The following is a 22,256-nucleotide window of genomic DNA, read 5'->3' as shown; positions in this document are numbered from 1 at the left end:
CAACTAGTCCAAAGATAGAAAATATAGAATTAAATAACTTTCTAAGAAAAAGATAGCCGCGTCCATAGTGTGAGGATGTCTTTTTACGTTCTCTCACAATCAGGCCATGTGGGCACTGCATTGACATTCTCTTTCCTTCTTGACATGTGGATTTTCTATTGGACGAAATAATTTCTTGCGTTGTGATTGATGTAGCATAAGAAATCTCTCCCCCCACCCCCTCACTTCACGGTGTGGAAAGCCCTCTCCCTAACTTTATTTGGTGAAGTATCTATGTGAGTGAGGAAGCAGCAATTAAAATATGATGGTCACCAAGATCAAAAGGTATAGCACAGTATTGACCGTCAGTGAGCTTTGATTTTCCAGGTATCCTAGTCATGCTCGCATGTGGATGGCACCTATGAGGTCTGGATTGGGAGACCAAAAAATGGATGACTATGAGGTTGCTATGAATGATTGGCACAATTTTGTGGATGAGACTAAAACCTACTATGGTGTTGATATGAGTGTTCTGACAAAGCCTTACGATGGTGAGCAGAAGAAGTACTATCTACAGGTGAATTCCAGATATTATTTTTTTATTTGAGTTCATGGATAATTCTGGGGTTATCACCAGCATCATAACTAAACAATGCTTATCCTCTAATTACTGACCATGGCTCCTGAAATGAGTTGTTTTCTGTTTTTGAATCCGCACTTGTTTCTTCAGAATCCCATTAATTGGCTTTTCTCAGTTACGTGCTAAGATCGGTATGCATGCTTTTGTGCTTCCTTCTTCTTTCTTCTGCTTGTGTGGTTGAAGTAGCAGCTTTATATGCATGGATGCTTTGGGCCTTTGGCTTGCTAACTTGTGTTATTGACCTGGATGCACAATGTATTTTCCAGTCATTTATAATGAAAAATGAGCTTTATTACTTAATGAAAGAGAGCACAATGAAGGAAATGAATAGCTGAAGCCTCCAAAAGCAGAAAGGGAAACAAACGATTCTCTTGGCAATAGTTGTCCCACATACAACTCTGCCATAGGGACTCCAGTTCCAGTCAAAGACTGAGCAATCTCCTTGCCCTACCTTTTAGTCTAGTCGTCTAGATGGACTAGATGTTCAACCCAGACAACAGGGCCCAAACCTCTCTCTAGCAAGGATACAATCTCAAGGGAGATTTAGAATCACTCATCTAGATAGGGGACCTAATTCTATCACTTGTCTAAACGAACATTTATTAATCATCAGCTTTGTCTACTTGCTTCAATGCTTGGCTGAATACCTAAAATTTTCACTTACGTGTTAGAAGAGAAAAACTGAAGTACACTTATGGATTTAGAGTGCCTTGTTCCTCATTATTATTCAAATATTGCTTGACCATACATGTCTATACACGGACAACTTATGAAAGGTAGATTGAGTTTCTGAATCATTTGGCGATCATTTTCATTAACTTGTGAAGATTTTTTTGTTGTCCTGTGATAGAGGCATACAGATGAGAGTATAATTTTATGAAATGGTAGGAGATTAGCTGTGCTTTATGGAACAGGATGTTGGACAATCAAGAAACAGCACTTCCATAGAATGATCATGAGAGGGATCTCCTGCTAGAACCGGTTTTAGCTACTTGACTCAGTGATTTGTGGTATTAGTGTTAGGGGCTGAATTAAGAAGTCTGTGATTTGTGATATCGCTCGACTATACAATCTTGTGAAATGACTCAGTTACTTGTTTTTTACGTAATTTTTTTTTTTTTTTTGGATAGTTAGGCCCCAAAGAAAGTTTTTTACGTAATTATTGCCTCTTAGACTATAAAAGTTGAAAATGTACTGACTATAACTCTCACCCAAAGGAATCAGTTGCAGATGTAGACAAAATGTTGGGTATTTAAACTACTTGTACTGATTTTATACAGATCCAGAGAGCTTTGGTCTTTAATCATTGCTTTAGTTGTTTGTGGTAATATGAAAAGTTATTACTTGGTCGTAACTTATAGATTTGCTTCAGAAGCACATTGATAAAATGTTCGCATTCCTAACATCTCCCATCTAGGGACAAAATCTCTGTTGTAATAGAAACATTTAAAATGTCAGAGAAATCCTGTTCAGTAATCTTTAAAGTTTAAACAGAACCATTTTCAGCCATCACTTATGAAACTATTTGAAAAGTATTGTCCCTGGGTCTGGAATGAAAATGCTACCGGATTCATTGGATGACCTCTGAATGTTATTATGAGAAATTTTTTCATGAATTTGGTCCATGATTCTGATACCTTGTAGGTGAAGTTTTGATGTAGATTGATGGTAGAAATCTGCCCAGATTTTTGTCTTCATCGAACAATTTTTTCCTCATACCAGATTTACGTCTTTATTTTTGGCCTAAATATTTTCAGATTATGTGCCATCGATTAGCACTAACTTGGGTGATAATCGACAGCTTTCTTGGGCCCCACAGCCAGCTTGTATGGTGAAGAATTTGGAGATAAATTAGGAAACAATTCCGGTCTTGCATATTGACAATTTTCTGGGATAATTGGTGACTGCGTTGAATATCCTTTGGAAGATTATTCTTCAGATTTGGTGGGCCCCATGGCCATTGCATGGAGAAACCTTTGAGGATTACACGACCTTTCTATAGTCCTAGGTGTTAAGAAGTTTTTATATCTTGCGTGGGGGTTTTTAGTCTATTTATTAGGTTGTTTTATGTAATTAGTGGTTTCCTTTTTTTTTTTTTTAGGATTATTAGTCTGTTAATTAGATTGGGAATTGGGTTTTATTTTGCAATCAATTATATGGGATTTTATTCCGAGAAGTTTGTCTTAGGGTTTATTATAAATAAATGTACGTGGCTGAGCAGAAGAGAGGACGAGATTGAAGAAAAGAGAGCTATGGTTGCTGTGAGATGCGGCAACGGTAAGAGACCCTGGGCTGAGAGAGTCCTCTATCCCCCTTCCATATCCCCTTCTTCTCTTCCATACCCTTTTATGTTTTTCTTTCATATGTAAACAGAAAAAGAGAAATAAAAAAAAAATTTCAGTTATTCAATTTTGTTCTCCCTTATTTTATTGATCCTGCAGCAAGAGATCTCCCACTGATTTTTCCCTGGTTTGAGATCGAGCTTGCGTTAAGTTTCTTATCTGTTACCTGAGTTCACTCTCAGGCAATTCTTGCAGTAACCCATTCCAGAGTTCCAGTATGTTGATCTTCATCTTTTGGGGGAGTTTTTGCAATTTATCAGTACAATCATTGGTTAGGAATGTGGAAGGCCTCAGTAGGATTGGAGTCATGATGTGTTACTGGTCATGGATGTTTTATGTTGTCTGCAACTACTCTGGGTTAGCCATGCAAATCCTGTTCTTCCATGTAGGCAACTTCTGTTTGGAATACACGGGAAAGTTTAAAAGATCCCATTTGAGAGATCCAAAGTTATTATCTGCGCTAAATTGGGAATATATTTGGTGCTAGGCTGTGTTGAAAATTTTTATATAGCTTGATTTTTTATATAGATTGATAACTTTTTATCTGGGCTTCCCTAAGATATTGAGAGGACTACTGGGAAGTCATCATTTCAAGCTGGATTTGTGATACTTAAGTGCAGTTTATGTATCACTTGATTTTGGACGGACTTAATTTGATCATTATCTTTAACTAACTCTGTTAATGAGGAATTCTTCATTGGTTAGACTCTGAATCTTCTTTTCCCTTTTTTACTTGCAGATTAAAATGACACTCATATGATCTACCAGTTTTGTTATTTGTGATCATGCATGATAACATTGAACTACTTAAATCACATACCCATCTCTTGTTGATTGATTTCTTTAGTGCAACTTCATCATATAATCTCTCTCCCTCTCTGGCACTATATTATATAACAGATCATGAGGATGAAAAACTTCATCCTTCCATCTTTCATCCAACCTATGGACCGGTTCTAGGGGGCTGCAATAGGTAGGGTAGGGTCTGGTAACGGCCTTATCCTAAAGGTAAGCTAAGGATTTGCCATTCTTTAAACTTCCGTGTTTCCTCTGGTAGGGGTAAATAGGTAAGAGGGGTAAAGCATTGGGGAAGGGAATTAGGGAAAGCAAGATTCTTACAAATTAAGGATGTGGGGTTCTGATTAGACTTCAGACCTCAGGCCTTGGGCATTTCATATTTGGCTGGGTAATGGGCCATGGCGGGTAGATTGCGTGGGATTTATATGGGAATGAGTCTTGGGTTAATATATGTTGATATGTATATATATATATATGCTTGGGAGACTCATGCAAGTCAATGGAGCTTGAAGAGGAGGAAGAACCAGCCACACCAGCTAGCCCATTGAGCCTAGCCTATCCAGCCAGCCAACCAACCAAGGCCTTTGTGCCAGCTATTGGTCCACTTTCGTGGGCCAGATTGGGGCCCACTATTGTGCTAGACCGTCCATGCTTGGGGACTTAAGTAGCTTTCTTTTATGTAATAGTAGTTGCTAATTTTAGGACTGTTTCTATTTTGTCATTTAGCTACAAGTTAGACTCAATTTTGTATTTAGTTTCTAATTATAGAGTTACCAGATTAGAGGGTGGACCTCGGTGCAACAGTAAGGTTGCTCCATTGCAGCCTAGTGGTCAAGGGTTCAAGTCGGGAAACAGCCTCTTCGCGAAGTGGGGGTTAAGGCTGCGTACATTATGACCCTCCCCAGACTCTGCAGTGGCGGGAGCTTCGTTCACTGGGTTCACCCTTTTTTTATTAGAGAGCTACCATATTGTAAGGAGATCTCTTTTTCCACGCAAGGAGGGATCCAGTTTCTGTTTATCAATAAAGAAGGGCTTCTACACAACACCCCACGATTTGATTTGAAGTAGGCTTGGCTTGTGTCTTGTCTGCTGTGAGAGACAGTTATTGATGCAGTTCAAGTTTTCGATTGGGGCTGTAAAGCTGGTTTACGTCTGGCCCATAATTTGGGCCTATCGATCCAGCCTATTTGGTCCTATTCTGTCCATATCGAGCAGCCTATTTCCAGCAAATTATGGGGATATCGACCAGCAGTTTTATAAGAGAGATTATATCCGGAATTCGGGTGGACCCATGGCCAATACATGGAGGGACTTTTGGAGGATTTTGTCAGCTTCCAATAGTGCTATATTTTAGGGAAAGTATTAGATACCGGGCAGCTTTATTTGGGGGAGTATTAGTCATCGAATTTGTTGGTTAAGGAGGAGATTTCCAGATCTTATGAGCCCCACGGCCAGCTGTATGGAGACAATTTTGAAGACCAATATACTTGTGTGTGGAGGCTTCGTTCCAATGCATATTGAGCTGTCAGGCTGATCTGGTTTAGGAGTGAGTTTAGGATTTTATTTAGTTATCTAATGAGAAGGCAATTTAGGATTCAGTTTTTGTTCCTTGCGTGTGGGTTTTGTAAACTTAGAGCTAGTTTCTATTTTTAATTAGATTGCTTATGTAATTAGGACTCATTATTTGTTAACCAATTAGATTTAGATTGGGTTTGTATTGGATTGTTTCTAGAAGATTTTAGGTTGTAATCGATTGATTATAAATAAAGTGAGGGCTGATATTCAACCAGGATGGATTTTGAGAAGAAAAAAAAAGCTTTGTGCTTTGCTCTGTGAAAGAGTATGGTGAAATGCCATAATTGAGAGACCAAAATACGGTGAGAGGCCATGGGTGAGAGAAGACCCTAGTCTGAGAGAGACTATCCTATCGTCTTCTTCCCTTCTTCGATTTCTTGTTTTTATTTTATTGTTCTGAAATTTCGTGCAAATCTGAGAACCAATCGAAGTCTTTACTGTTGTTGGACCTGAAGTTTGCGATCTTCTTGTGACTGGTCTACATAAGTTATCATTGGGGACCAAGTTTGGTGAGAGACTGACCGAGGCCATAGGTGAGAGGCCTTTGTCATATTCCCTCTTTCTTCTCTACTTTCTTTTCTTCCTAGTTTCTAATTTTTTACCCTGCAACTGAGTTCTGTGAAAGCTACTGAGACCATCTTTGAAGGTCTTCTAAGTGCTGTTGGTTGATCCATAACCTGTGCATCAAATTTCATCAATAGCCTGAAGATTGGAATCGAGCATGCACTGCGGTTTTGTGGCACCATTATTCTGGAGATTTATGGCAGCAAGTTACAACCGGTGATATTCCCTCATCCCTCCATTAACTCAGGCTCTTCTTTTAGTATGTTGTTCTCCTTGTCTTTAGCTTCCTTCGACAGTAGTTTGAAGGCTCTATCTAATGGCTAAAACCCTCTTGAGTTTAGTAAGTTTCTAAATCTGAGTCTTTGGGTGATCTAGCCATCAGATGTGGCTGGATTTTTGAAGACTTGAAGATCTCCTCCAACCCTACCTTCGGCTGGAAGTAGAGCTCCACCACAGGTGGCCTTAGGGCTATACTGTTGATCTCCTTAAATTTCTCTTTTTGGGGTTATTCTATATTTCAGTTTCTGGTTCCCTGTTGCAACCGAGAGTGTGTGGGTATCTTACTGTGCTTCTCAGCTACTCTTTGCATCCTTTTAACAGTATATTGGCCTATGAAACATGGGTTTCCTTGGTTACTAATTTGGGCAGCAGGTTGTCATTACAATAACCTAACTGTTGCTGTGTCATTACAGTAACCAGTCTTTAGACTTTCATCTATTCTGTTTTTTAATCTTAGTGTAGTGGGGGTTTCTTACTGTGCTTCTTAACTACTCTTTGCATCCTATGAACAGTATATTGGCCTATGAAACATGGGTTCCTTAGTTACTAATTTGGGCAGCAAGTTGTCATTACAGTAACCTAACTGTTGCTATGTCTTTGGACTTTCATCTATTCTGTGGTTTAATCTTAGTGTCAATTCCTTACACTGTTGGCCTTATCCAGAGGCTTAACTCTGCCCTGTTACTGCTGTTAAAGAGGGGTTTTTTACTTGTAATCTAGTACATTCGATCCTAGTGTTGGGTTGGGAGTCTTACAGTCTTACTTGCTGTTTAGTGGACTTAGAGATGCCTAATTATACCCACCTAAATGTGTAAACTGGGTAGCACAAAAAAGAAAAAGTATAAATGTGATGCATAAGACCACCTTATCCTTGTTTTTTCTTGTAGGTTAAGAAAACCAAACTAGTGTAGGTAAGGCAGTTAGATAGCCATTGCCACCCCTCAAGAAGAAACAGGATGGTTTAGGTCAATCGTCAACTCTAGTTGGTTCAAGGTCTGGCAGTCAGTTGTCGCATTTCATGCTCAACTTGAATGGAACCAGTATGTCTTTGCAGCTTAAGCAACCACTGTATTTATATTTTGCTGCATTATGAAAATCTTCTGCTTTTGTTTATGTAATATTTTGTTGCTCGTTTGCTTTCTTCTCATATGTTTTGAAGAACTTGCTATTAAATTTTTGTAGACATCATTGTGGAACAATCTTCATCCGCAGCAAGTCATAGGGACACCTGCTATCATCAAAGAGATAGATTGTTTAACAGCCTCAGTACATGACATTATTGATGTCAGAAGTACTTTTTCGTCATCACTCACCGAGAGAACAAGGCTCTGTGGTTTTGCTGGATGGTTTGATGTCCATTTTCGAGTATGTAGTTGACATTTCAAAATTCCTTCATAGCATTAATTAAACTATGAATTTCTGGCATTTGTTTCCAAGATAGAATACCTAGACTTACGTTTTTTTCTTTTCTTTGGTTGGTCATCAGGGAAGCAAAGACAATCCAGCAAGGCGTGAGATTGAATTGACAACTGCTCCTAGCTTAGATAATGGGACACATTGGGGCCAGCAGGTTGAGCTATTGATTACCAATACCAATTGATTATTGATACTACGAATTATGGTCAAGTCTAATGTATCCATCAAGTTGTCTACTAGTGGCATACCAGTATGGCACTGCACAGGGCTAGGACACTTTGTTCGAATTGCTTCTTGCTAGAAGATCTCCAGTACTAGAAAATGGCTTTGGTCTGATGATCCCACACAATATGATATATCATCTATTGTTTTTGATTGTCAAAAACTGTGGCAAATGTTCAAGAAAAAAAAGTTCAACAATGTTCTATAACGAGTCTGTGGTCATTTAGATAGGTCTTTGCTATCCTATTTAATGCACCACAATACCACATCCTCTGATATGCTGTTCTTAGAGTCCTTATGGTCGTTCTAATGGATTTGTTTACTTTCTGCATTACTGGACTTCTTACATTATGAGTACAGCCAGTGAATACAATTTTACCTGACACAGGCCCTCTTAGTGCAGGAATACTGAGTTTTAACTTTACCAAGATTAACTTGGAAGCTGATTTATTGTTTTTCATAGTTATACAGTGTTTAACTTTATATTTCATACATTGTAATTTTTTTATAGGTATTCCTTTTGCATCCTCCTATTCGGGTTGGGGAAGAGGATGATATAAGTGTCTCCTTCTCAATGAATCGTTCTAAAGAAAACCATCGATTAATGGAGGTTGAACTCGGATGTGAGATGAGGCAGTTGCCTGGGAAGCAGCAGCTTCCACGCTTCACTAGAAAGTTCTATATAGAATAAGAAAATGTCAGAAGTATTTTGATTTCACACTAAAAGGCAGGTATATCTTCATCTCCTATGTTACAGAAGTTTTTTTTTTTTTTTTTAAGTTTCTCTATTGATATGATGGTAATTGTTAATAGTTTATCCATTGGTTCTCATTTGTCTATTGCTTTTGCTTGGCTGCCAAGTCCTCAGGAATTAAATGTTCCTTCTGTACATGATTTTATGTTTAATATATTTATTGCATATTTATGTTTGGCAATATTGGTTTCTCGATTCTGAATGATTTTATATGATTAGCAGGCATGCATATACATCTGTCTATATATGTGTGTTTTTTCCTTTACCACTTTCTTTGGGGGGTGGGGGGGTTGGGGTGGGTGTCCATGTGTTTCCAGGTTAAGGCTGCGATAAAGGGGAAATTTTCTACCAGTAAAATCTCAAATTGCACTGATTTGCCTGCAAATTTTCCTTTCCCCTTTTCTTTCTTTTTTATTAAGAACTCAAGGATACAGAGGTACATAGAACAGATGCTGTTCCGTAAGGTTGTTACATCGCGCTTTTACCTGGAAACAAATGGAGCTTTCTTTGTGTGTGTGTGTGTGTGTTTTTTTTTTTTGGGGGGGGGTGGGAGGTGGGGTGAGGAAAATTTTATGGAAATGAGAAGAGGGGTAGTGGAGAGGCAAGAAGTGCATCCTATCCATTATTTTGTTGGGGGTACAAGGTCTTGTATTCCGTTGCACGGGTTTGTGGGCTGATTCCAAAGTGTCGTTAAAAGGTCGTAGGGCCTGAGACCATCCACCTTGCATGTCCATGGTGGGGGTCTGGGGGCAGGAACCCCTGAGAATTTTTTTTTAAGGGCTACATGGGTATTTCAGTAATAAAGGGCGGGCCTTGGTGCAATGGTAAGGTTGCTCCATTGTGACCAAGTGGTCATGGGTTTGAGTCGGGAAACAGCCTCTTTGCGAAAGCAGGGGTAAGGCTGTGTACATTATGACCCTCCCCAGACCCTGTTATGCCCTTTTTTATTGGTATTTCGGTAATGTGTGCCTATGTAGGTTTCTCCATAAATTTGCGATGGTCCATTCTCTGTAATCTGAGAGAAGTGTGAGGAAAGGCGGCTGTAACCTTATTCTCCATGACAGTGAAGCATATTTCATCTCACCATGGACGTAGGCAATCTTGCTGAACCACATAAATCTTTGTGTGCGACTGTGTGATTGTTTGTTTGTGATTTCCATTTATTTCCTACATAACTAGCAACTGTGTAAATGGCATTCTTTAGCACACAAGCTTTAGTTCTAGGGTATTCCTTGAAGGTTCAGGACTTTGCTTGTGTTCACCATACATGTCATTGTTACTTTTTCAATTTATTGAGGTTTGTATACTTTTCTTATCGAGGCATTTGTTTGCAGAAGAAGAGACGACGGCTGAACCTGAAAGTACACATTGGGCAACTCTTGAGGTTAAACATTTTTACTTATAAGGTCTTGAGCCTCCTTTCCCTTTTGTCTTTTTTGCTGTATTGGGAATGATTAACTACCATAAGGGAATGTGTTTTATGTAATCTGGGCCTGATACTCTCATCTTAACTTTATCAGAATTTTGGTTTGCATCATATTGTGTTTTAAGGTATATTGAAGATAGCCATTCTTCTTTTATAAAAACCCAAAAACTATTTATTTCCATTGTTTAATATAAATTTAATTCCGATAAATATCACCATGGACTAAAGAAATTTCAGCTCGCATCTGCATGCTTTTGATGGCTTCAGATAGTAAAACAGCTTTCTTTTTTTTTTTTGGAGGGGGGGAGGGGGAGGGAGTCGAAGCACATGGGCAAAGTTATTTCTTTGGCCATTTGAGTATTGGTATTTGCATGGCTGGTGACCTGGTGTTCTGGTTGTGAAGTATACAGGTTTATTTGATGGAGATCTAGTGTCAAGAGCAACTCTAACAGAGGTTTATTAGATTCCTTCTTTAGTTGGTGAGTTGTGACTTGTGAGCATTGAGTCCCGTCCCGTAATGGTTTTGGATATTGTATGACCCTTGTCACCCTAAAATCTCGCTGGGAGTAAGTGGTGTCAAAAAGAAAACCGAATCGGTTAAACTGATTGAACTTATCCGAATAAACATGAACCGAACCGATTCCCTATTGGGCTGGCTTTGATTTGGGGTATTTTGAAACTGTAGGTCAGTAGCAAATCGGACTGAACTGGACCGGCCGAAATTTTTATATACATTGTAAGTCGAAATTGAAATGGACCGAACCTGATATCAAGCAGATAAACCATGCCTAAAAATGTGTAAATTGTAATTGTACATTAGCCTACTTATATGGGCTGTTGTGAATAAGAAGGTAGCTAAGTATTCTCCTAAATTTTCTCTTACGAGATGGAGGCTCGTTTCCTCCATATATATATATATAGGCCACCCTTATTTTATATCCAAATTTCCTAGATTTGGAATTGAAAAGATTAATTTCACTTTTTCTCCCTTATTTTTACTTGCTATGAGGCAGAATCCACATGTAAACCTGAGGAAAGGGAAATGAAATGTAAAATATTCCTTTTGTGTTTTGGTTCACATCCAAAATGTTTAAACTTTGAGCTTTACCCGTGTTAGTGATCCAACGATGGAAGTTCTCACCATGCATGAAATTATCAACCACTAATGCGTGGACAACATCCATGTATAGATATAGAGACTCCTCTTTAACGGTGCTCTAGCAAACAGAACCGAGGATATTATCATGAAAATAAATCAGAAAATCATGGTTGTAATCAGAAATGGTAAATTTTTTTTTTCTAGGGAAGCTTGTTTGGAGAGGTTTTCTTAGCAGGTTGCATATTTCTTTCACGGGAAGGCAAAATTATCTCCTCCAGTTCTTTGCCCGGCCCAGTTCCCTAGTGCCTCTAATAAGAGGGCAGTGGACCCAACCCAGGCAGGTGTAGGATGGTCATTGCACCCGTCCTTGTTAGAGGCATTGGGGAACTGAGCCGGGCAGGGAACTGGAGGGCCCTGCCCTGGAGGGGATAAAGATCCATCGAGAGACTGGTCTAAGACTGACCACAGGTGAATTTTTATATTTAAATTCAACCAGATGTTCTAATGTGTATGTCCATGCATGTCTATGGGTATGTTGACAATTATTTGAGGACCGAGATTTCCTTGAGCCACAGTGAAGGAGAATCCCTTAACTGCAGTTTTTGGATGGGTGGGGAGGGGTTTTCGCGCAACAATGGGTAGTATGTTCAACCATTCATAAATTTTTTTTTTTTTTGGGAGGGGGGGGGGGGGGAGGGGGGATGTTTTAGGACCTTAGGATGGTGGCTGAACCCTTCTTGCACGGTAGAGGAAAACTTTCTCCATTATTTGATCTTTCTTATTTTCCAATGCTTTGCTTTTACCCTTGGTGAATTCCGTTGAGGCTGAAACTTGATATGTGAGTAATGGATCCTAAGTCTACATATCCCCAAATGGCTAATACAACATATTCGTATTGATACTACTCTCTAGAGATATTGATATGCATCAGTCAATATGCTGATAAGATATCGATACTTAGAACTAAGGGTGCAAGTTTGGCACGACAAGCCCAAGCCCGTCCTCTTGACAGCGCCTAGACTGAGATAGGATTGAGATTTCTAGTCCTACGATAGGGTCTGGGTTAAGGCCTCGGGTTAAGCTCAGCTTGGCCTGACCCTATATATATTATTATATATTATACATTCAATAAAAAATAAGGTTAGCCCTGAAATGACAAATAGGGGTTACCGGGGTCAATCAGGGCCAATCTGACACAAACCAACCCAATCAGGTGCAATCAAGGCCGGGCTAGATTGGGTTAAGCCTAATAAGGCTGGGCCTGGGTTGCTAAGGGAACATATGGTATAATCCGGACCCAACCTAGACCGGCCTTCCCAAAACACTGCTCTCATTAGAAAATTTTCGATTGTGAATGCCTAGTCAGATTCTAAATCTCATGATGAGCTGTCTCTCAGTGCCACATGTCACGACATAAATGTCTCTCTCCATCTGGACACCTGGGTCCATCCCTCTTTGGCATTTTAGCGGTTGTTGTTGTTTCAACGGTCAACGGTAACTCCAACGGTCACTCCCCTCTCGACTCTCGGGCTCGTGATCCTGTTCCTTCTGCCCCCAGGGAACCGACCCATGGTCTGACCCTGAACTGATTTTTTTGTTTGTCGGGTCGACCGGTCAGACAGTTCTTTCAAATATTTTCTTAAGAACCGGTTAAAGACAGCATCTGAAGGCTGAAGCTCCGCCCTATGTATAAACGAACCCAAAATCTTAAGCAGCTCAGACTGATCGGGAGTCTGCGAGAGTTCCGTTCCTTAAAAAACAATGGAGGAAGGTTTCTGCAGGAGCAGCGATGGCCCCTATAGAGTTCTTGAGTTCTATAGTGGCATTGGAGGCATGGTAACCAATCTCCACCAGAGACGAACCCTAATTCTATTATGCTCTCGTTTATTTATTATTTTATATATTTTTTTGTTTATTATCTTTAATTAACAGAGGTACTCAATCATGCGAGCTGGGGTGTCAGCAACCATGGTCGAAGCATTTGACATTAACGACAAAGCAAACGATGTCTATGAATACAATTTTGGCCATCGTCCTTATCAGGTTTTGTTTTGTCTACTTCCTCTCCCTCTCCCTCTCTCTGCTGGTTTGGTGCTGAACTGCTTTCGCAATTCAGTTTAGCATATGTGGAATTAATTTTTTTTTTCAGTCCAACGCCTTTGTAGGAGGGCTTTCAAAGTACGAATTTGGTGATACTGCAATTTATTTACACTCTTGTCAATAGTGAATGTGGGCTGAGTCATGTCACTTGACGTCATCATAAAGACCATAGACGCCCCAATGGTGCAATCGGGATAAATGCGAATTGGTGATCAAGATAAAACAGCCCTTGGCTTTCGTAATTAGTAGTGCACTACAAACTACAAAGTTGTGCTTAGACTCAAAACAAACTTTCAAATGAAATCGGTAAAACAAAGTTCTTAAAGAATATTTGTGTTTTTCTTGAATACACACTCGCTTATATAGAAAAGAAGGGAGCAGAACACTGAGAATATACTTTTAAAGTGTCAAGGACATTCTCTATTTATAGAGGAGCGGTATCCCTTGGAAAACATCTGACCAAAAGGGTTCAAAAAATGTGTCACTCGGACAGAAAAAAAATAAAAAAACACAGAAAAATAGCTGTTACTGACATTCAACAAACAAAACCAACATCGGGAAAAGACATCTGAAGTTGGGAAAACCTTATCTAACTTTGGTAAAAGATTTTCCAGAACAAAGTCTGGCCTCTAGCAAAAAAGAAACCACACACTATGGATTAAAGTATCGGTATCGGATTGGCCTTGACAGATACTAATATGTATTGTTGGTGTTGGTAAAAAGGTGGGGTTTATTTTTAAAATTTTGGCCAATTTGGACCGATACGTATCAATAGTGACTGATACTGGTACCAATACCGTGAATTAAAATCCTGCGTCACACACATTAGTGCCTCACTTCAACCCGGCTGGGCTCGGCTCAACATGCATGCATATGTGAAAATAACCCCTACCATCCCATAGAGAAGAGAGTAAAGTGAGCCTTTCTTTCATGGAACCGTACCCTTGTAGTTCCCATTCTAATATATAAACCTCACTCCACTCTCTTCCAAATCCGATGTGGGACTAAAGTTTTTTCACTCATTTGCTTTGCAAAAAGCAACATTGTGAATCTTGAGTTCAACACTTGTGGGAGACAAAACGAGTAAAACACTAAAGAAAGTATTTTGAATCTTCTTTTATTTTAAATTCATTTAATACCAATACATAGTTATATGATTAGCTAAGTTCCACCAACTGTATTTGATGCAGATTCATCACCGAAATGGGCTTGTTTTATTAGGAATAAGTCTAGGGTTGGGTTCTATAAATGTTGAACCTTTGGTCCATTGGGTTTTTAATGTAATAGATCAATTTTATGGGCTTGAAACATGGGTAGTAAGATTGCATATTAGTTTCTCATACTTAGTTTATTTTGAAGTTGTTTTGGGTTAGTTCAATTGAACTGGATCTATGTGGTTCAATCTAAGTTGCAAGTAATTGTTATTAAGTGTTTTAGTTGAGCTGGATTAGGATTCTATAAGTCTAGTCATGTTATGAGTCTGGTTATTTTATTATTTCACTTTCCTAGTCAATTTATGTTACCTTATTAGTTAATGATTGGGTTAAGCTTTTCCTTTTTAGTGTAGGAGTCTTTTTTTGAGTTTTAAGTTCAATCATGTTTCAAGTCTGTTTCCATTATTATTTCACTTTCCTGGTCAATTTATGTTACCTTATTAGTTAAGGATTGGGTTAGGCTTTTCCTTTATAGTATAGGAGTCTGTTTTTGAGTTTTCAATCCAGTACTACATCTTAATCTAGTACTGAATTTGAATGATTAAAACAGTAGCCAAACAAGATCTTTTGATAGAGAAATAATTCTAGATTTGGAGAGATTATCAATAATACAAGACAGATGGTTGAATAGTCCTATAACTCCAATCGAGTTCAGTACAAGGGTAGAGGAATAGTTGCTTAAAGTTTGAACTCTAAATCAGATTGTTGAATAACTAAAACAGTAATTTAGCTACTGAAATTAAGGTTCAGAAATTAGGAAAGGTGGGTGGAATCAATCATGAACAAAACATATAATCTGTAGTTTTATTGGTTCAGCAAATCTGAATCGATTCAAGCAAGAAATAGGGCTTTAATGGAGAAAAGGGTAAAACAGGAATTTCACTATAACATCCAATCGGATGATCAGAACAGCCTGAATTTTGATAAAGTTCTCCAGTTAGGGCTCCTTAGATTCGATCAAAATTTGAATATGATCTAACGGTTGGATTGCTTAATCTCAAAAAACATGTAGTATATGATCTTCTAGAATCAAGGACTCTAGTTGCAGGAAAAAAGAAGAATACTTGTTAATAGATGAAGCAAATGATGGAATAATAAGAACAACAGAAAATAACACCCAGGCTTCATACCGCAAAGTGGTTCGATTGGATCAAACACTAATCTACCTTGATCGCACACAAGGGGCTCCTTGATCAAACATGAGATCTTCAAACATGAAGAGGCAAGCAAAAGCTGCAATTTCTTTACTAAATTCTTGTACAATGCTGGCCTCCCTTACAAACTTGTATAGAAGACCAAAAACAGATTCCTACACTAAAACGAAAAGGCCTAACCCAACATAATTGACTAGGAAAGTGAAATAATAAAAGAAACATACTCAAAAGAGGACCAGACTTATAGAATTCTAATCCAACCCAACTAAAACACTTAATAACAATTAGTTGCAACTTAAATTGAACCACATTGAACCGGTTAAATTGAACTAACCCAAAACAACTTAAACATAAACTTAGTATGAGAAACTAAGTCATAATAAAGGAAATCCCGTATACAATGTTACTGCCCATGTCTTAGGCCCATTAAAGTGGCCTATTACATTAAAAACCCAATGGACCAAAGGCCCAACATGTATAGAACCCAGCCCTAGACTTGTTCCTAATAAAACAAGCCATTTCGGTGATGAATTTGCATCAACTCTCCCTAGCTTGGAATAAACTCGACCTCGAGTTTTACAATGATGAGGGGGAAACAAAATGTGAGTTGCAGCTCTAAACATCCCCAAACTGAATTCTAGTTGCTTGTAGATTTTAGGAATGTAGTCTTCAAGGCGTAGAGCTTTCTCTTCAAAGAACCTTGTTGGCATAAGAAACTCTATGTGTTCGACCTCTGAATCAGTATCAAGTATGAATGTCGTATTCGTAGAGTCCTCAACATTGGCAACCTTCTCATCGAATACTTGAGGCACAAACTCCACCTCTTCAAGAGTAATATATTTAATGTCGATGATTTCTTGTGGAGTGTTCTTGACCACCACCTCATCTTCCACTGTTCCAGCCTTGTTTACTTTGATCTCTTCAACGCTGACCTCTTCAGTGGATTCTTCTACTTGTTGACCGATCGTCTTTGAAGCTTCAAGCACTGCCTATTCTTTATCATCACAGTCCACTGTGATCACTTTAACATTATCTTCAACTTCAAGCTCATTTTCTTTAATTGGTGCTCTCTCAATTTCCTTTGGCAATGTAAATTTGAATTTAGCCTTAGCCTTTACGTTGTAGGTGTCAGACTTCTAACAAATCTCCAACTTGCAAACTGAATTTCATTGATGGATGCTTCAAGTTGGCTTCAGCTTTAAATGCCTTTTGGTGGTAATTTTGTTGAAGGGAATTTAATCGATCTTGCTGTCGTGCTCGGAATGACCCCTATTTCTTGTTCAATTATTCTTTCATCTTTGCCCATGTAACGGGTGCTCTACCATGGTCTTCAAGATCATTCGCATGGGTTCTCAACGACTCACATGTTGAACCAACTAGCTTAGTTCGAGCTAGTTTCATCTTCCTCGTCTTAGATAACTTGAACCAATCAAAGTAGTCGTCCAGGCTTGCCAACCAATCATAAAACACCTGTGGGTCATGTGTACCAGTGTACTCCTTAAGCTCAAGCTTGACCTTTTGTGAATCACCAGGGTGTCGGTTGAGTGTAGGCTGATCAATATTAAAATAACTCAGTACATGCTCTTCAAAAGTTGGCTGCACTGTAGGAACTCTCTATGAACCTTTGGTTATGGACATGAGCTGTAGATTGTGCCGGATTCCCTGTCTCATCCTCAGTTGGGTGGAATGTGAGTATCATGTGTGGGTGCAATAATCTGATTCTCCATTGCTGTCAACCTCTCATTGATGCTCTTTAGACTTTCTTTCAACCTCTCATTTAGACTTCTATTCTTTGCAGATGACTGTTGGAACATCTCCAACACTTTAGCCATCAGATCAGGTGGTTCTGGAAGCCTTGATGGATGATTTTCTGCTATGCTCTGATACCACTTAATGTAGTATTGGATTGTGGACTCAAAAACAGACTCCTACACTAAAAAGGGAAGGCCTAACCCAATTCTTAACTAATAAGGTAACATAAATTGAGTTAATTGACTAGGAAAGTGAAATAGTAAAGGAAACGAACTCAAAACAAGATTGGATTTATAGAATCCTAATCCAGCGAAAGTAAACACTTAATAACAATTACTTGCGACTTAAATTGAACAACATAGAAACCCAATGGACCAAATAAACGAAATCCCGTATGCAATCTTACTACCCTTGTTTTAGGCCCATAAAAGTGGCCTATTACATTAAAAACCCAATGGACCAAAGGTCCAACATGTATAGAACCCAACCCTAGCCTTATTCCTTATAAAAACAAGTCCATTTCGGTGATGAATCTGCATCACTATCAGTAAGAATTTTAAAGGCACATTTGCTAGTATAACGCCACCATGCTTATAACGGTAACATGTAATGTTCCCCATGTTATTTGGGGTGATATGGTACACGAGAGGAAGACACATTTCGTATCATAACAGAACTTGGTTTTTAAAGTTCTTTATCTACTGATAATCGTAATTTTTTTCTGCCTTTAAAATTTTGCAAGCAGTGTTTAATTGGGTTCTTCTCATTTTATCTTGTATCAAACTATATCATTTTTTTGGGTGCTACTTAATCATTAGGTCTGAAGCTAATAATTTTGTTTGTTGAAGTAACTGAATGGGTTTGATCATATGAGACTCATAACCACTTAATTAAGGCTTTTCTTAAATATATTTTTAAGAAAGGGATTCAATTTAATTAGTTGCATGGAAGTGTGTTTATTGAGAATTTGATCCCCACCCAAGATAAATGTTTTTGGCTACTGGCTGTGTAATTTAACTCCAAAGTGAATCCATTGTCCATATAATTACCACTTGTAATTTTCTTTTTTGAACTCTATATGGGTGCTTAGTTATGAAGTAGTAACTTTTAGTCATATGGTGAATTTAGGGTAATATTCAAAGTCTGACGGCTGCTGACCTAGACAGATATGAGGCGGATGTGTGGCTACTCTCTCCTCCATGCCAACCATACACGCGGCAAGGTTTGTCCTTGGATCCTGTTTTGTTTTCCTTCTTTTCCTTCTCTTTTAACTGTTACTCTTTCATTCACTCCTTGGTTCTTGATATCTTGTTGGTGATCTATGCTGATATGTTAAAATTCTGTAATCAGGGCTTCAGAAGGACTCTGGTGATGCTCGTGCATCCTCTTTTCTCAAGATTCTTGAACTTGTGCCACACATGTTGCGGCCTCCTCTGATGTTTTTTGTGGAGAATGTTGTAGGGTTTGAGGTCCATATAGGAAAAAACTTGCCTTTTAGTGATTGGATTCTATTCCCACACCCCCTTTTAATATTTAACTTTGCTTAATTTGATGAATATTTTTCAGTTCATGTGTTGTTTTTTCATTTCTTTTATTTTTCCTTTTTTGTTACAGATATCTGATACACATAAGCAGATGATTGAGATTTTGGTGAAAACAGGTTTTGTTGCACAGGAGTTCATTTTGAATCCTTTACAATTTTGTGTGCCATATTCTAGACCTCGGTATTTTTGCCTGGTAAATTTGCTTCCCTCTGTTACTTTTTCAAAGTTGTATAAGTACACCAGCAGTATCTTTCCTGGAGGAAATAAAAGAAAAAGAAAAAAGAAGCTCAAAAAGAGTTCAGCTTTCCCATTAGGTCTTTCAGCTGGGACATTCTTGGAAAGATGACAATTAGAATATATAACATAGAAGAAAGGGAATGGCGAGGAAAGATACAAAAACAAAAGGAGAGCCACAATTCTTCTTTGGGAGATTTGATAAGTAAGCTCACACTATGAGGTTGGTTCTTAATTTTTTTTCTGTCTGTGAGCTCCAAGCTTGGCAATTAGTCAGCTAACTTTGAAGACCTAGGCATTTAATGGCTGAGTCTGATCAAGTTACTTTAATGGCGTAAGTGAAAGATAAATCGAATTATGTCAGAAATTTCATATCACGTACCTCTAATTTCATGTATCTATATCTTCTGAACAACTGGATGTAGAGCATATCACTTGAATGCCAATGAACACCCAATAAAGGCTGCTGAAATTCCAGTACAGAAAAAAACATCTCTTTTGGCACACATTCAGAAGGTTCAAATGATGTTGGATTAAAACAATATTTTAGCCTAACAAACTTTACTCAGAGATGAAAAATTGAGTGGTGTCATGTTGATCTGTTGCCAGGCTCTACTTTTAGCCTGGTGGACTAGAGGTATCCTTGGGCAGTACCTGTGGATATGGGTGTGGTTGAAGGGCTATCAGTGTGGTGTTTCAGAGTGTAGCTGGGGTTGAAATCATGGCAAAAAATTGAAGATTAGTGTTCATTGATTTATGGTTTTAGGGTTTGAGTGAGACAACTGTATGGATAAATCTGGCAAAAGTAAGGTTTGATGTATACAGATCAGATGACCTGGATGATCTCTCATCCTGTGTTTTAAAACCTCGGTTTTGCAGCCCATAGTAGATTTGGCACTTGCATATTTCTGGCCATTTGCTCTTTTTTGCTTTCAAAGAATAAATATGATCCTTCCTGGATTAGTGAGATTACAACCCCATAGGCCTCTCTTTGTTGACCATCTTATGAGGGGTGCATTTGTTAATCTTAGATGAAAGTGACCTTGAATCATAAGACGTAAATGTTCCTGCATCAATTTTACTTGATTAAGGATCTCTGCTTCTTAGCTCGACTCAGAAATATGGTGTAAAATCTCAACTTCAGAACCAGCTGGCTGGATTTAAGATAGTCCAGTTTGACTTTGCTCAGTTGTTGCCAAAATTTTCTTGAAATTTGATGAGGGTGGAGGAATAGGCTAGGATAATTGGCTTTTGCTGCTTGTCCTATATATTAGAAGTGTTTATGGCATGTAAACATATGATAGTAAACTCCACTGTAACTGGGGGGCAATAAGTAGTTACTTATTAACCTATTTTTATTTCCATTACTTAAATGTACTTTCTATATGCTGTTTTTTTTTTGTTTTTTTTTTTTTCCATTAAATCAATGGATAAAGTGGTTCTATGTTTCTGATGTCTGTATTTCATCAGTATAACTTCTAAATCTTGATCGGAAACAGGCAAAGATGAGACCTTTATCTTTTCAAAATCCACATTTCAATAACCAGCTCCTCTGGAGTCCCAGCCCCTTGTTGGGGTCTGATGATGGATTGATGGATGAAAACATGGTCCAATCCTGTGAACCAATAGAAAACTTTCTTGAAATCAAGCCTTATAGCAATCACTCGGAGAGTGCAGAATCGGACTTGTTTCACACATCTAGAGTTCCTGAAATGGTATGCACAGCACTGGAAACAAAGGTTGAAGAAAATGGTTCTGGCACTGGTTCATTGAGCCAATACATAGTTCCGTTGGACTTGATTGAAAGGTGGGGTAGCGCCATGGGTATCCTTTTAATTTGTGTGTCTCTCTCTCTTCCCCCCCTTCTCCAGAATTGAATTCCTTGAAAGTGGTGCAGATATTGTGTATCCTGATTCCAAGCGTTGCTGCTGCTTTACAAAAAGCTACTATAGATATGTGAAGGGTACTGGCTCCCTATTGGCCACTGTCCAAGTAGGAATTCTTCTTCTCACATGCCCATATTTTGTTTCCTATTTATGCAAAAAAGTATTTTGCAGTATCTGTCTTGAAGGAAAAACAGGTGCCTTATTTTTGCTTGAATAGAAGTTTCTCATACGAGGAAATACTTTTTACCACTTTTATACTGTGAAGAAAGTCTGCCAAGGCCAAAAAAAATTTCTTAGATATAGCATATGCTTTCTGATGTAAAAAAAATATGTTGCTTAACCAAAAAATAGTATAATAAGTGGCAAAATTATAATTTGAAGAAACCTGGGATTCCTATTGGTAGAATATAAAGTTGTGCCCTGACAGCTTTACCCTAATTGTCTCACACATGCATGAGGTGACACTCACCAATTTATTTTACAAATCATAAATTTTTCTCCCTATATCGGTTTTCAATTTCTTTGACCATTCTAAAGAATGAATCCTTTGGTGCACTTTCTGTTAATTTTTCCCCTTTATTAGTTGACAAATGGTTTGTGGCCATGGTTGAGATCAGTTTTGAAACCAGGTCTTTTGTATCCTGTCAAAGGCTTTACCAACTTAGCATGCTTGTTTTTTGATACGTTGCATGTTTCTGTCACTAGATGAGATACATTTTGGAGTTGGCACTGCCCTACTGGATGTGAATGCGGGTTTTTCATATTGTCTATGGAATAGCTGTCTAACATTCTTTCATATGGTTTCTTAGTTATGAGTTCTCATTTATTAAAGCTATCATGATGTTTCTTATTTTGTTATTGTTAAATCTTAACTACTTGTGACAAACACACAGCCAAAGAAGAAGGGAAAGTCCACTCCATTGAAGGATCAGGGACTCAGATACTTCACTCCAAGGGAGGTAAATGCTCTTCACAGTTATCTCCAGTTTATGATACCATCTTCTTTAAGTTGTAGTATCCAGATCTGAAAATGCAATCTGATTTTCTATATTATTCAGGTCGCTAATTTGCATTCTTTCCCAGAGAATTTCCAATTTCCACAGCACATAGGTCTTAAACAACGGTACGTTATGTGTTCTTAGATGTTCGTTTATGTTTATTGCTTTATATCATATGAGAGTTTAATGGGATCATGTTGTAAAATACACATTAGCTTATTAACTCTTCTTCCCCTTCCTTCCAAATTTGCAACTTTTATGCAAACCTGATAATTTTTTT

The 22,256-nt window shown here is 38.3% G+C and overlaps 2 protein-coding genes across 4 annotated transcripts in view; both read left to right on the top strand.

Moving 5' to 3' along the window:
* Positions 1-348: 348 nt before the first annotated feature.
* Positions 349-10,104, top strand: LOC122653195 (protein arginine N-methyltransferase PRMT10-like). The gene is made up of 5 exons (XM_043847142.1): positions 349-556; positions 7,360-7,542; positions 7,664-7,747; positions 8,327-8,542; positions 9,907-10,104. Exons 1-4 carry the CDS (start codon positions 386-388, stop codon positions 8,504-8,506), a joined length of 618 nt encoding a protein of 205 aa, XP_043703077.1. The 5' UTR covers positions 349-385; the 3' UTR covers positions 8,507-8,542; positions 9,907-10,104.
* Positions 10,105-12,749: 2,645 nt separating this feature from the next.
* Positions 12,750-22,256, top strand: part of LOC122653047 (tRNA (cytosine(38)-C(5))-methyltransferase 2) — a 25,605-nt gene continuing 16,098 nt past the window's right edge. For 2 of the 3 annotated variants that reach the window (XM_043846976.1, XM_043846975.1), the window contains exons 1-9: positions 12,752-12,930; positions 13,027-13,137; positions 18,443-18,536; positions 18,665-18,783; positions 18,929-19,051; positions 20,592-20,916; positions 20,990-21,084; positions 21,872-21,937; positions 22,037-22,101. In XM_043846976.1, coding sequence (XP_043702911.1) covers positions 12,856-12,930; positions 13,027-13,137; positions 18,443-18,536; positions 18,665-18,783; positions 18,929-19,051; positions 20,592-20,916; positions 20,990-21,084; positions 21,872-21,937; positions 22,037-22,101 — 1,073 coding nt within the window. In that variant the 5' untranslated portion in view covers positions 12,752-12,855. Of the gene's footprint in view, positions 12,931-13,026; positions 13,138-18,442; positions 18,537-18,664; positions 18,784-18,928; positions 19,052-20,591; positions 20,917-20,989; positions 21,085-21,871; positions 21,938-22,036; positions 22,102-22,256 lie in introns of all 3 variants that reach the window. The other variant, XM_043846977.1, reaches the window with a different exon arrangement.

This window comes from Telopea speciosissima, chromosome 2 (assembly GCF_018873765.1).
Source record: "Telopea speciosissima isolate NSW1024214 ecotype Mountain lineage chromosome 2, Tspe_v1, whole genome shotgun sequence".
NCBI classification, from domain to species: domain Eukaryota; kingdom Viridiplantae; phylum Streptophyta; class Magnoliopsida; order Proteales; family Proteaceae; genus Telopea; species Telopea speciosissima.
Note: the sequence above shows the minus strand (reverse complement) of the source record. Positions and strands in the feature narration are given on the sequence as shown.

What these genes read in the sequence shown, in the direction of transcription:
- LOC122653195 (XM_043847142.1), top strand. Translation starts at nt 386, where the DNA reads ATGTGGATGGCACCTATGAGGTCTGGATTGGGAGACCAAAAAATGGAT. An exon ending in GGTTTGATGTCCATTTTCGA is followed by an intron (nt 7,543 to 7,663) that starts GTATGTAGTTGA and finishes GTTGGTCATCAG; the next exon opens with GGAAGCAAAGACAATCCAGC. An exon ending in GGACACATTGGGGCCAGCAG is followed by an intron (nt 7,748 to 8,326) that starts GTTGAGCTATTG and finishes ATTTTTTTATAG; the next exon opens with GTATTCCTTTTGCATCCTCC.